Below are 14,260 nucleotides of genomic sequence, written 5' to 3' on the forward strand. Positions count from 1 at the left end.
CAGATGTGTTTATTTTGTTTAGATTTATTTTATCTATTTTTTTTATCCATTCCACCCCTTTAACTTTATTCTGCTAGTTTGTTTTGTCACTGTAATAATTAAATGTATGTCCTGCATTGCCTTTTGTTTTGACTGCTGTAACTCATTCATTTCATTCCCCAGTTGTGGGAATAAATAAAATATTTATAACCTTAAAAACCATTCTAACCTCTTTCAGTTGCATAATGTGCTTTTTTTGCCAGTATGGGGCCGAAAAACATCAAGCTGGAAGGAGAGACGACATATACAGTATATCAACCCATCCATCCATCCTGAAGTTTAAAGTCCATTCTTCTACAGAAGACAGTTGGAACTCAGCTGAAGTCAGGCCAACAGGGAAGTGTTCATTTGTCAGAGTTTTCTGGTCTCCATTCATTTCAACCTAAATCTTGCTTTTCAGCTTTTAGATATTCACTTAATGTTGTTTTCTCCCAATGCCATCACGTGCTTGGTAAGCATCTGACTGTTAATTGCAAGAAAAAGCCCCGGTTTTCCATGCAGCTGAACAAAATCTCAGATGCTCCACAGATTCATGTAATTTGACCTTTCTAACAAAAACACTGACTGATGCAAAAAGGTTGATAGGATTTTCATATTTGGAAAACCTCATTACTGCAGATTTTGGAACAAGTATTGGCTCATAAAAGTCTCGGAGCTTTTCTGGCTGTAGCTTCGGCTCAGCTTTGAGTCTTTTGGACATGATCTGGCAGACTTGGACTGAACCCAGGCCCTCCGCACTGTAGCCAGTCTTGATTGACAGTTTTATCAACACATAAAAATTGAGAATCTGACTGCAGCCAAGCTCCAATCCTGACTGAAGCCCACATATAGTGAAAAAAACCCCACAGTGACACACTCTTTACTTATCTGTATGATAGGTGTTATAGATTTTAGTGTTAGCTCATTGATTAACTGACTGAAAATGAGTTATTATACACTATGGCAATTGTCAGTTAGGCAGAAACTCTACAGCACTCAATCAAACTATAGCCAAGAGCCACACTTTGATCAATGAAGACTGCAATTGAGATTTTTCTCTACTATTGGGTTATTTGGCCTGAAGCAACTGCTAACTGTAAAGAAAATATAATCGTGTGCAGAATGTGCAGAGAAACTCACAAAGCAAACAAGTAAAAGCTCTCCCCCAAAGCAGCTATTAATTCACAAGTCATTTTTCAAAGCTGGCAAAGATAAAAGTATTTTACAAACATTCAGGAGTGTGATTTCAGCTGGGCTTAATGGTGGTCTGTTTGATAATATAACTCCAGTTCCAAAAATCTGGGATGCTGTGAAAAATATAAATACTATCTGAACGCTATAATTAGCAATAATTTAATTAATACAACATGGAAAATATTCAAATGTTTATAAAATCAGACATTACATGAAAATATAAGCTCAGTTTGAATTTGATGCCATCAAAACATCTAAGAAAAAGAAAAAGTTGGGCCGAGGCCACCAAAAGGCTGAAAAAGTACGCGATACTAGAAGGAAACTGCTGGAGGAACATTTTGCAGCTAGTTAGGTTAATTAGCAACCTGGAATAAACTGTGTTTATCAGTGTGTGCTCTTCAACATAAAATTGCAAAGGTTTTGAATCTGGCCCATACAATGTGCTTACACATGCCCCACATACCGCAAAGAATGATGGCCCTTTAGTGGCCCAGATCTGGTTTGCCAGATGTGGCCAGCACATGGGCCAGGTGGGCCAGTACAAGACCAGTTGCAGACAAACTGGTGGTCCTGTGCCAGAACAGTTTTAGCTCTGGCCCCAAATGTCAGCCTAATGTGTACCTTAATCAAGCCATGTAATAACAACATGTGCACAATAGTGCAAAAGTAACACGACAAACCTCTGTTCATACAGTGAATGGACTGATTCTTATGTAGCACTTTTCATTATCCTGGATTACTCAAAGTGCTCTATACAACATGCCACAGGGGAGGCCACGGGTCTGATTCAAACCCTGGCTGCTACTCTTCAACCTGCTCAGTGGGTGGGCATGTGGTTTCCTGCCCACCCACTGAGTGAAACTGGGACCCTGAAATGCACATTTCTTATAGTTGTGGATATACTTCCTCAGAAGTGTTTGATGCTTTATTGATTAGCTTCCGAACATCTACCAGGAGACACTGTCTGGGAATGGTTAGGATTGTTGTTATCCCCATATTTAAATGACAATGTGTCACCTCTATTTGGATCATGGCTGGTTTTCCATGATCCAAATAGGAAATGCTTGTTGGCATGGTCCTACAATATAAACTAAAAATAAGTATAGCTCAACCTCAAGTCACACAGTTTTTACAGGCTGAGATCATGACTTAAACTGAGATGGCATAGATGTCTTGTTTTAACTATTTTTTCTGCATGGCAAATCACTCCTATTTCATGCTTATGCAGTACTGACTGCCATGTAGTAGCACACCAGAAGGACTCATGTGTAATGAGATTTATATGTAGCCCTCCACTAATTAAAAAGTCTGGAACAATTACATAAGTTGTTCTTTTGTAACTGCTGATAAGATCATTACAATTCACTTGGCTGGTTCTGGTGTTGCAGTGCTCTTTTGGGAACAAATGCCTTAACAAAATAGTTCCCCTAGAATTGTTATGCTCAACAAAAATATAAGAATATAAGAAAACAAGACATGTTAAATCAAACACAATAATGACAAAGTGTAATGTCTCATGTTTCATCTGAACTTATATTTGACCTGATTTAGACTAGATTTTTATTATGATCTATAAAACCTTAAAAATGATAATAGGTGTACTTGTTTTATACTATGGCTGTATGTCCTCCTGCTGGATTGTAAATACATGGCGTTTGTCCAACATTGCAAGCAGAATCAGATGCATATGGAATAGTCTCTAACCCCACGTGACCCTGACAAGAAACAAATGACACAGATAAATGAAGTCCATTGAAACAGATTTGTATCTCAAATAATGTTAAACAAGAAGAAGCAGAGTTAAAAATTTACCCCATGCTGACTCTAATTCGTCAGAGTGAAGCATCAGCGGACTAATGAAAATGAGATGTGTGATATAGATCACACTAATGGCTCCTCATTCTTTTCTAAAAAGACAAATTATCCACAGCGGACAAAGTCTATTCTCTGGCTTCTACTGTCAGATTTTAAAGCTCCTCTTAAAGTGTCCAGAAATAGTCGAAACTATGAAATGTCCATGTAAGGCTTTTCTGCAGTTCATTGTCTTGTGTTGTGTCACCAGCATCCTGCAGTTAAAGTTTACAATGGCAAGGATATTTCTGGTGCTTACGTAAACTTGTATAAATCACACTATGCCAAGGGATTGTTTATATGTGTTGGTGGCCATTCCATCACATATGTCTCATGGATTTGATTGGACTATAGCATTCAGTGGCGCAAATCCATGTACCGACAATTCGTCATATCATGGCAGCATATCACTGCAGCTTGAAATGGTTGTGGATGTCTCATTTGCCAGCCTGTTTTACATGTGGGGGGAGAACACATTTTCCTGTATGTGTCTGAAATGTTAAATGAATTAAGCTTTTTTAAATTCATGTCACTTTTAAGTGTTCAAGCTGATTATCATATCCTCTGGCCAACAGCTTTTTAGACAATTCCACCATGCTTTCTACAGCTGTACTTGGAAAATATTACAAGACTGCTGCATCTAAACCAGTGTGAGATAACATGCTTTTATGATGCTTAAGAAGTCCGGTAATAAAAATGTGCTTTCTATGTACATGACATTAATGCATTTAAGGTGTATGTGCCTGTTACTAGTAACTATTAGCCAGTGAGAAACAGTTCTTTTCTTGCATTTTGGCCAACCTTTGGACAATGTACAGTATGGACACCCCAGGTTATGTTGACTGAATGTTTCAAAGATGATCTTTGGGAAGGATGATAATCTATGCATTGGCACACTACTGACTGAAGATGATAGACAATAGAGGCACCTTCCCAGTAAGTAAATCCTCAAAATGACTGTCATACACCAGTCAGCCACAAAATTAAAACCATGGATGGCGATCGTGGCTCAAGAGTTGGGAGTTCGCCTTGTAATCGGACGGTTGCCGGTTCGAGCCCCGGCTTGGACAGTCTCGGTCGTTGTGTCCTTGGGCAAGACACTTCACCCGTTGCCTACTGGTGGTGGTCAGAGGGCCCGGTGGCGCCAGTGTCCGGCAGCCTCGTCTCTGTCAGTGCGCCCCAGGGTGGCTGTGGCTACAATGTAGCTTGCCATCACCAGTGTGTGAATGTGTGTGTGAATGGCTGGATATGTAAAGCGCTTTGGGGTCCTTAGGGACTAGAAAAGCGCTATATAAATACAGGCCATTTACCATGGATGGGAGAAGTGAGTAAGTTCCTCTTGTTTAAAGGCACCTGTCAAAAGGCTGGGGTATATTAGGTAGGGAGCAAACAGGAAAGATAGCAGTGTAAGGATGTGAGTAACTTTGACAAGGGCAAACGTGTGACATGATGAATGGCACAGTGTTCCTACAAAAGTGGTTTAAGAAAGGACAACATAGTGGTAGTACAATCATGGGTGTGCAAGGCACAATGAAACATGGTTTCACTCAAATAGAAGAGTTTTTGTAACACAAATAGATGGAAACCTTACCTTTCAGAGTACCGACATTTGTCAAGTATGAGATATTTGTTGAACGTCTAAGTGCAGAACATAGTAACTCAGAACGAGTCTTTAATGGTGATTGTTCGCTACTCAGGATCAAACAGGGAATGAAACACGGCAATCAAAATACTAGACATTGCCAGAAAATACAGAATCACTGGGAGATACAAGTACACCAAGAAACTTTGTGGTAAGTTATACAGAACTGGGGTGTACACAGTCATGACAGATGAGGGCAACAACGAACAAGGCTATAAGGTAATCAGAGAAATGGATAACATCAGGGAAACTCAGCTGAAACCAGTCATGGAAGATGAGACACAGGAAACAAAACTAAAGACTAACAAAATAAATTCAGAAAGTAACTGAACACGGGTACATCAGGAAAATAAACTCAGGGAATCAACTAAAAGGATAACTATAATTGCAAAAGAAAACACAATCTAACTGAGAATGGGAATAACATCATGGAAATAAGGTTAGAATATGAAACTCCAAATGACAGGAACAAGTAAGAAAATAAGCAGATTCCTTGATGGCGGGGGCCTCAAAAAAAGTTTGAGGAACATGATAAGAAGTTCTCATTTGATAAGGCCTCAGTTCCACACATCTGGAGGATGTAAAAACAAGTAATCCATGACAACTTGACCCCACAGTTTCCAGGACTTAAAGGATGTGCTGTTTAAGTGCTGGTGTCTAATACCACAAGAAACTTTCAGAGGTCTTGGGGAATCCATGCCTGAATGGGTTAGGACTATTTTGGCGACTTTGAGGAGGACCAGCACCACATTAAAGTTTGTGGTGGTAATGTTGCGGCTGATTGACTGGTGTGGTTAGACAGCTCTCTCATCTATCAATGCTGTGAGCAAGTGTTTGAACCGTAATGCAATTCTCCACTTTCTTTCATAACCTTTTGGTTCTGTCTCTGGATGTTACCCACTCCAGGGAAAAACTGTTGATGTCTTTGATGCTGCGAATCCGTGATGCATTTCTTCCTCGGCTTTGAAGGAATGAAGGCATTTGAAGTGAAGAACTCCTGTGCTGCCTCGTCACGTATCTTTAGATTTGTTTTTTTATTCAGCCTAGCACAGACTAACACAGCAAATGTTTCCCATTTTGCTGTTACAGTTAATCCTGAATTAACTCCTCCTCCCTCTCCTGTGTTTGAAGAGGGAGGGGGAACAGAAATCTTTGAGGATACAAAAGAAGCCATGCATCCACGCCAGGTTTCATGGCTGTGCTCTACAAACAGAGTGTGAGATGGGAAGAATATTATACTGTCTTTCCACTGATTTCTTTTCAAACATCCCAGGTTGCATCTTTTTTGGCTTCAGATTTATTGGTAATCTCAAGGCATTTGCAGTATTTTAGAGAGAAGATCAATAATTCCTCTACATGCAAGCACCTTGTGACAGTGGGGAGGAAACCCAGTGATGATGGTTCTCTGCTTCAGCAGGTTAAGGTAGTGAGGAGTAGAAATGGGTAGAGAGGAGAGCAAAGGGAAAGCTGTGCATTTAAGGTAGCCACACTATTGGATGAGCATCTCTGACAGTGCTGTGTTGCTGTTGTTCCGACATCATAAATGATGTCGTTCTGGAAACAAGGTTATTAGAGTTCACTTAGACTAAATGAAAAACAAATGCAACATTGTTCAAAGCTTCTTCAGACTGACATATACCACCCTGGTCATTCTACCTATAACAAACACATTTTTAGCAAGTGAATCAAATAGATAAAAATGAAATGCAATTTAAAAAAAAGAAGAAAAAAAAAGGCAAACCCACACTAAATGACACTAAAGTAAAATGAAAACAGCAGATTTCCAGGAAGAGCACAGCAACTGACCAATCATGCTTTCATGATGTAATCACTTTGAGACTAAGTTTTCCTACATGGCCCTGGAGTAAGATCAGACTGCAGCACACAGTTAATGACTATATTTTCGTCATGGTTGTTATTAACAATATTACATTTTACCACTTCTGTCAGAATATGCTGCTGTTCTTTTAAGCTGAATACAAACGCCTGTGCTTTTGAGCACTATCATGTTCAGTGGGGTTTGAAAGCGTGCGACCAGCATGGCACTAAAGCTACACTACAATTATCAGGAGACAAGGGAGCAAAAACTAACATAACAAATACAAAGCAAAACTTTTTGCTACAAAAATAGTATGTTACGCCTTCCCAACTGATTCAACTAAAGACATTGAAACAAATGATGTGTTTTTGCAACAGGATGTTAGTAACAAAGTGCCTAAAGATTACATTTAAAATTAGTTCTTCGCTAAGTTGTGTGTTCTGTCAAGAAAACATTGGTTCATCTCTTGATGCTAGAATGAGTCATAGGTCAGTCATAGGTTAAATCAGTGTGTTTTTCTGAAACAACAGAGCATAGTAAAGTATCCCAAAAAATACATGTTGCAAAATGTAATAAATTCCTTCTTCAGAAAGCTAAAGTTATAAATGTAAATGGTATTGTAATAAAAAAACATATTTATATTAAGCAGGGCTGTCAAACTCATTTAAAATTGTGGTTCAGGCACAGCCCACTCTCATCTTAAGTGGACCTGACCAGTGAAACTTCATGACAAATGTGTAAAATTACAAAAAATTGTTCTAACAGTTCATTATACAGACTGTCCTATAATAAACTTAAAGTTTTTGTTTATTTACCATGGACTCACTAGTAATGGAAAAACGGGGAACTTTCCTGTAATTTAATTGTTTATCTGTTAGTTGCAGTGGGACAGGCAGTTAAAAAAAATCTATGCACGCCTCCACATTTTTTTAAAGCTGTCCATTGGTCCAGATTTGGAGCCTTTGCCCGATCAATTCTGGCCCCTGAGCCTTACATTTGCCCTAAAGCTCAAATGACATATAATGTAATTTAATTTACCAAATGATGTATTCTTTATGAAAAAATGATACCGCCATTAAAGGATTACACTGCTATTTTAACTGTACTTAAAGACTGCTTTATAGTTTGTTTGTGTTTTTTTTAATTCGAGCGTTACATTCACGCTGCGACTTGCGTCAGAAACTACTTCCGGTGTCCACGTAAGGTAGGCATCAGGCGTAAACAGTGTAAGTATCGTGCTATAGTAAGTGTATAGCATCTGGCAGGGCTAGTGTAGCCTCAGAACGGCTCCTACACTAATCTTATGTTTTATCCAGGGCAAAGACGTAATTGTTTTGTTGCGGTGTGCTCTGTCTTCGCCATGTTTTTTCACGCAGGATGTCTTCGTAGTTTGCTATGGACCGGCTGTCGAAGGTCATTCTCACTTGTTTGACTATAGCAACTAGCTGTCGATCTGAAAAATCACCCCCACACCAAATTTATAAAGAAATATTCCTCTGCTTGGTAACGTAAGCAAATAATACTACATGGGTGGACAACATTGCCCGCTCCCAGGAGCTCATAATTCTTGTTAATTCACTCCCGCATGCTGCATGCTTTACCGTCTGTCATCATAACTTCCCGTGATTTAACATGAAATTAATTTTAAATGACTTTCTCATTAACAAATACACCTATTCGCGGCCTCTTGATCAAAAGGATCCTTCTGAAAAATTCGGCATACTTAATATAAATTAACTTTACATTATTGCTTTAAATATCAGTCTTTATCCCCGGCGTGCCGGCTGTTATCAGCGTTAGCAAACGCTACCTATACAGTCTTAACTCGATTAAGCGGTGGTAGCTAGGCATAAGAAACGATAAAAATGGCACTAAAAGACATGCCGATTATAAAAGAAGGCGGTCACTTTTCATTTAACATACAGAGCCACGTTTTATGGAGCGTTGTTAGTTTGTTATTGCCGTGCCGCCGGCTCAGTGTTGCTAGATCCTGATGGTGTTTGGCTTGTCTTGCCCAGTGCCAATGAGAAGCGAGTGCAGTGCTAATCCTGGATTACCAAGCGCACGAACCTTACTGCAGTTTAAGACCAGCGGCACAAGTGAATATTAAAATTGACCTACAGTAAACATGGTTATAATCAGAGCAGCAGTTATCCTTCAGTTAGATCTTATTTTGATGGCTCTGATATGTCCTCTCTTCGTCTCTTCCTTTCATATCTTCAGCTTCGTCTATGGACCTCTGCCTGCTTCTTGTGTGTCAGTTAATTCCACTTGATTCACAAGATCAGCACTGGACCAGTTGCCTCAAACACTGCATTTTATAATCATGTGAGTGTGATTTTTCTTTTCCAGAATGGGGAATTTAACCTCCTCCCATCCAAGGGGTCTGTCCAGCACTGCCTGTTTACAGTACGTTCAGGTAAGACCTGCTACATACAAGCAGTTTGTTACTTTGCTGGGTATGGTAGCGTGCAGTGGGTCTTTGTGTAACTTGTTTTCAGTTGTGCAGGTCTCACAGGCTTATGTATTTTTTTATGGATACACAACCATGACATATTCTGTCTGATTCAATACATGTTTTACCTGAAGACTTTTGAATTAAACATATGTCATGCAGCACACCTAGAAGTGACATGTGTGAATACACGTGTTCACAAACAAATATAAATAAATCTGTGACAAGGCCCTGTAATGTTTCAGGGGTATGCCCATCTACTGTAGACTGCATGAAAATGGGTGTAAGGTCTGGGTCTGAAAAGTGAAGCCTTAAATCTGCATTCTTTTTAAGTGCCACCAGGGGGCGGTATGCGTGGCTACAGAAACTGAAGGTACTGCAGAAATTTATGAGGAAAACTGGCTCTAATTTAGTAAATTATGGTCATTCATCTTGTGCGGCTGCATTTTACATACTTGCCTCTAGTATAGGTGTTATATCGGTCCATTACACAGTAGTCAGTCAACAAATCTTTCCATTAAATGACCTGAGTGTGATTACAAAGTGCACAACTGCATGCATCAAGATGCCTTGAGGTTTTCTTGTGCACATCAGTTTTACACTTCTCCAGATCAGTCGCTCTGTGGTATCAGAGCATGTCATCTTGTCAGTGGCATGTTTAACTTTGAAGGCGGTCTGCTTATGAGTGGAGGTGACATCCTAAAATCCATTAAGACACCACCGACTCATCAATAATTAGAAATGTGTTTTAGCCACATGAAGAATGAGCAATCTTTTAGAAACTTCTTAACTTTAAAACAAAGTCTTGTGCATTCAAATTGACTGCATCCTTAAACTTAAAGGCCTTTGCATTCAGGTGTTCCAAACAGGCAAAAATTCAAATAAAACTGGTGGTTAATCAGAATTCTTTCTATATCTGTTGACTATATTCCAGCTAAAGCTATAGATCTGTGGTTACTGACGTTACCTCCTTTACCAGCTTACCCTAAAGTGAGTAGAGCAGACAACACTCTGGTGATGAATCATCAATCTGCTAGAAAGAATGCAAAGAGGAGGAGCCGTCGTCATGCTGGTGTAGAAATGTGCTTGTTGCCCTCAAAAAGGAAGCCATGAAACTTCCACCATAATTCTGCAATTGGGTCTCTGCCCGAAGTGGAGATAAAATCCTTCTCGCCCTTCACCAACTTGATTCCTGCTATGCTGAAGCTGTTTCTGGACTCCACACTCATAACTAAGTATTCTAATTGTGTCTGCCCTTTCAGGATGTGGTGTCACAGAACTGTGTTGTGATATTTTCCAAGACCACCTGCCCATATTGTAAAATGGCCAAAAACGTCTTCAACGAAATTGGCGCAACCTACAAAGTGATCGAACTGGATGAGCACAATGACGGGCGGAGTCTGCAAGAGGCCCTAGCTCAGATGACCGGTGCCAGGACGGTAAGAAGGACCTCACCTTCGTGTGCTTTTTTTTTTTTTTAAGTAGAAGAAGAATCAAAACACACATCTCTGACAGCTTGTTTGTTCTGGCAGCTCTGCCTTCAAGTTAAATTTAGGTGGAGTTAACAAGCATCTTTGTTGGGGTTGCAGCCAAGATTGAGGACTTTATAGGCGCTCAGAATAGCTGACTCTGAGTCAGGATGAATCCCCATAGCAAGTCCCATCTTTTTACATCATAGCCTTTGCTCTGTTGCTCTTTAGTCACTTTCCAATATGCGAGAGTTCTGAAAACATGGAAACGAGGAAGGCTGTCCGCACATGAACACTGTGCATTAAAACAATGAAGCTGAAAAACACATACATAGGCCGTCTGCTTTACCTTCAGGTGTATGCCACTGCAGCCTTGCTCATGTTCCCTGGCCTCAGCTTGAAAGCTGTGAAAGTTGATAATGAATTTTATAATTCAAAATAGGAGCATCTCGACTCAGGGTCGCTGTTAGGGTATGTATTTGTTTTGTTTTTTATCAGAGAAGCCACGCATGTCCTTGTGCTCGTACACGTTATCTGTGAAGTGTTATCGAACCAGATGTTTCAAAGCCCATGTAACTAATAAAGAACAGCACGTAATTTAAATCACCTTGATACTTTTATAGTCTAAATATTTAATCATTACATTTTCATGGCAAATTGAACAACATCTTGCTGCCCACCATCCACAAGGGGGCAGCAGCCCACATTTAGGGGCTCATCGATTTCAACAACTATGTCAAACTTGCAGCCCCTTGGCGTGAACTAGCACCTCCAAAAAGGCCAGTCTGGACCACTGGATCCAGTATTGCTGAGCATGAGGATGTATGCTGTCTTTTTCCTTTTAATTACAAAGTATCTACTCTTTCTGTAATTCCATCCATTTTCTGCTACTTGTCCAGGTCTGGGTTGTGGGGGCAGCAGTCTAAGCACAGATGCCCAGGCCACCATCTCCCCAGCCATCTCCTTCAGCTCTTGCAGCTGAGGCATTCCCAAGCCAGCCTAGAGAGATCTAATTTCTCAAGCATTGCCCAGGTCTGCCCCAGGGCCTCCTCCCGCTTGAAAAATGCCAAACAAACTCACTTAGAAGGCATTATAGTCAGGTGTCTGAACCACCTCAGGAGTAGTGGCTGTACTGTTAGTCCTTCCTGAATAACCAGGCTCCTCACCAGGGTCAGCGATAGGGCTGAACGATATATCGCATTTGCGATAATATCGCGACATGATCAAGTGCAATTTTCTAACCGCAAAGGCTGCGATTATACTCTGGACATGTCCAAATTCATGGGCTGCATCCTCCTGAGGCCGCATTTGTAGACCGATTACGACACAGCGACGCGCCGAAGGCTGTCCAAATTACTACCATATCCCAGAATTCATAGCGCGGCCCAGCCAAACTCCAGTTTCCAGCAATGGCGGCCGCTACTAAGTTTTAAAATTACTCATACTAATCTTTCTGGGTCACAAAATAAACTTTTAACATATTTTCAGGCGAGAAAGTAGTTGTGTAAACATCAAATATCTGCTCGGTTTATCAAGATATCCCATATTTGCAAAAGTGCTTCGACGTTTTCAGAGGCGTCTGCTACCCACCAGCTCGACAGCTAGCCGGGAGCTCGAGGGTTACTGATGCGGCCGAGAACGGCACAACTCCCGGCACATCATTTTCAGATCACCGCGGAGTTTTGCTGCTCGGGTTAAACGTAATATATAAGTCACTTAGACAACCTAAAAATGTTATTGTTGGGCTTTTTTCAGTGTTTTGTTTGTTCGTGAGTAAATCGGTTTGGCTGAGATTAAAGTTATTAGATTAGATAAAATAAAACTTTATTAATCCCCCGGGTGGGTTCCTCCTTGGTTTTCACACAGCTGACTAAACATCAAACAGAAAACTTATTAAACAGAAGTATGAGACAGTCGAGAATTTACACCAGTGTCTGGTTATATTTTAGATAGCAAGAAGCAGACGGCCGAGTTTATTAAACTCCACCGAGACAGCGGTGACGCTAATCAGAACTAGACCGTCCAATTTCATGCCTTTAAACTTTAAAGGCGTGTTTGTGTGTGTGGTTATACAATTGCTATTATGTTTGCACTTTATGTGTAATGTTACTGACTGCAGAGATCAGTAAGATGTGTGTATTTTTTATTTATTAGTTTTATTTATTTAATATTATTTTTTAATTGAATGACTGTCTAGTAGTTCACAGATGTCGAAAAACTGAGTGTGGTAAAGCCACTGATTTTGTTTATGTATATTTCTGCAATCTGCACATTGTACTGACTTTCATTTTAATGTTTACACCAGGGTTCCTTGCCAGCACTTTATGCTCAGATGTTTGTAAGCTAAAAATAAACTATTGTGTATGTTCAAATATACTGTTGTGATTGAAGAAGTTAAATAAAAATGTCAGTCATCAATTCATGCATCACCTCATGTCATCATAACAGAGGTCTGTCTTCCAGGAAAGAACAGTTTAAAATTAATGTAATATAGTATTGGCCATACTATATGATGTATTGCTTGTCTTTGTTTAATAATACAGAAGACAAAGACCTTAAAAAATAATCGCATATCGCATCGCAATCGCAATATTGGGGCAAAAAATCGCAATTAGATTATTTTCCATAATCGTTCAGCCCTAGTCAGCGAGCCCTTGGAGGTGGCCCATTTCCACTACTTGTATTCTTTAGCTCACTAGCTGCTCCTACTTTAAGTTGTAAAAATTCATTAACAGCTCACACAGCTGTCAAGTTGGGGCCAAGAAAGAACACAAACAAACCTGGAGCTACAAATAGACTGTGTGTGGGTCTTGAATGCAAGGACAGATTGGAGATGTGAGATGGCACATGAAACTTGGGGGAAAAAACCTAACCTAATCTGAAATCGTTGATCATTAGCAACTCATTCATAGCATGCTAAAGTCTGTATCCCCCTGACACCCTCCCCCCTCTTTTTTTCTCTGTTTAGGTCCCAAGAGTCTTTGTCAATGGCCATTGCATTGGGGGCGGGTCTGATACCAAACAGCTCCATCAGCAAGGAAAGCTGGTGCCTCTGATCGAGCAGTGTGCTTCCTGCTGTGCTGCCACAGGCTCTGAAGGCTCAGGCGCCAGACAGTTTGAGGCGGCCAAATGACTAACCGTTCTTACGGTTTTTATCAATGCACCACTTATCACATGTTTGCTTGAGCTCATGGTACAAGGTGTACATTGCTTGAGCATGACTATAGTATTTATGCATCAAAGTGCGGTGGATACTTGATGTAAAAATACATTTTCATCCAGGGATGTACATTATTATGATAATGATGATGATATTGTTTTTAATATTATTGTTATGGCCTCTGTGTAAAGCGTGGGATTGCTGTATTACTCGTACAGCACTTGTACATGTTTGTTTTATTGAACAATATTACACTTCACTGAACTGTGAACATCTTGATGTATTGATTCTACCTTAGCCGTTGGTTTTTATTTCAGGTAACTTTTCATATTTTGCAAGAGCAAAAGAGGTACACTTTGTAAAAATATGCAGAGTATTGTGCTGTTATTTGCATAAAATGTGAATAAATTTAGTAATTTGTGTATTTTTTTTGCAGTTGTCCTATTGCTTTCTACCACCCCTAAGCAGTCGCGGGGGATTGCTGCCCGTTCCTGGTTCTGCCAGGGGTTTCTTCCTGTTAAAAGGTTTTTTTTTCCTTCCTACTGTCCCCAAGTACTTGCTAAAAGAGGGGGTAATTGATTTTTGAGGTTTTCACTGTATTATTGTAGGGTATTTTCCTTATAGTAGAAAGTGCCTTGAGGCGACTGCTCTT

At 40.0% G+C, this 14,260-nt stretch overlaps 1 protein-coding gene across 5 annotated transcripts; it reads left to right on the top strand.

The window, feature by feature from the left end:
- Positions 1–7,665: 7,665 nt before the first annotated feature.
- On the top strand, positions 7,666–14,032 carry glrx2 (glutaredoxin 2). Of its 5 annotated transcripts, none has more exons than XM_012923585.3 (4): positions 7,666–7,750; positions 8,877–8,943; positions 10,242–10,418; positions 13,417–14,032. In XM_012923585.3, the coding sequence occupies exons 2-4, from the start codon at positions 8,878–8,880 to the stop codon at positions 13,579–13,581; spliced, it is 408 nt and encodes a 135-aa protein (XP_012779039.1). In that variant the 5' UTR covers positions 7,666–7,750; position 8,877; the 3' UTR covers positions 13,582–14,032. The 5 variants fall into 5 exon arrangements, with proteins under 5 accessions (XP_012779039.1, XP_012779040.1, XP_004567434.2 ...); XM_012923586.3 differs by having other exon boundaries at positions 7,709–7,728; XM_004567377.4 differs by lacking the exon at positions 7,666–7,750 and adding an exon at positions 7,841–7,937.
- The last annotated feature ends 228 nt before the right edge of the window (positions 14,033–14,260 follow it).

The sequence above is a fragment of the Maylandia zebra genome, linkage group LG17, assembly GCF_041146795.1.
Source record: "Maylandia zebra isolate NMK-2024a linkage group LG17, Mzebra_GT3a, whole genome shotgun sequence".
NCBI lineage: Eukaryota > Metazoa > Chordata > Actinopteri > Cichliformes > Cichlidae > Maylandia > Maylandia zebra.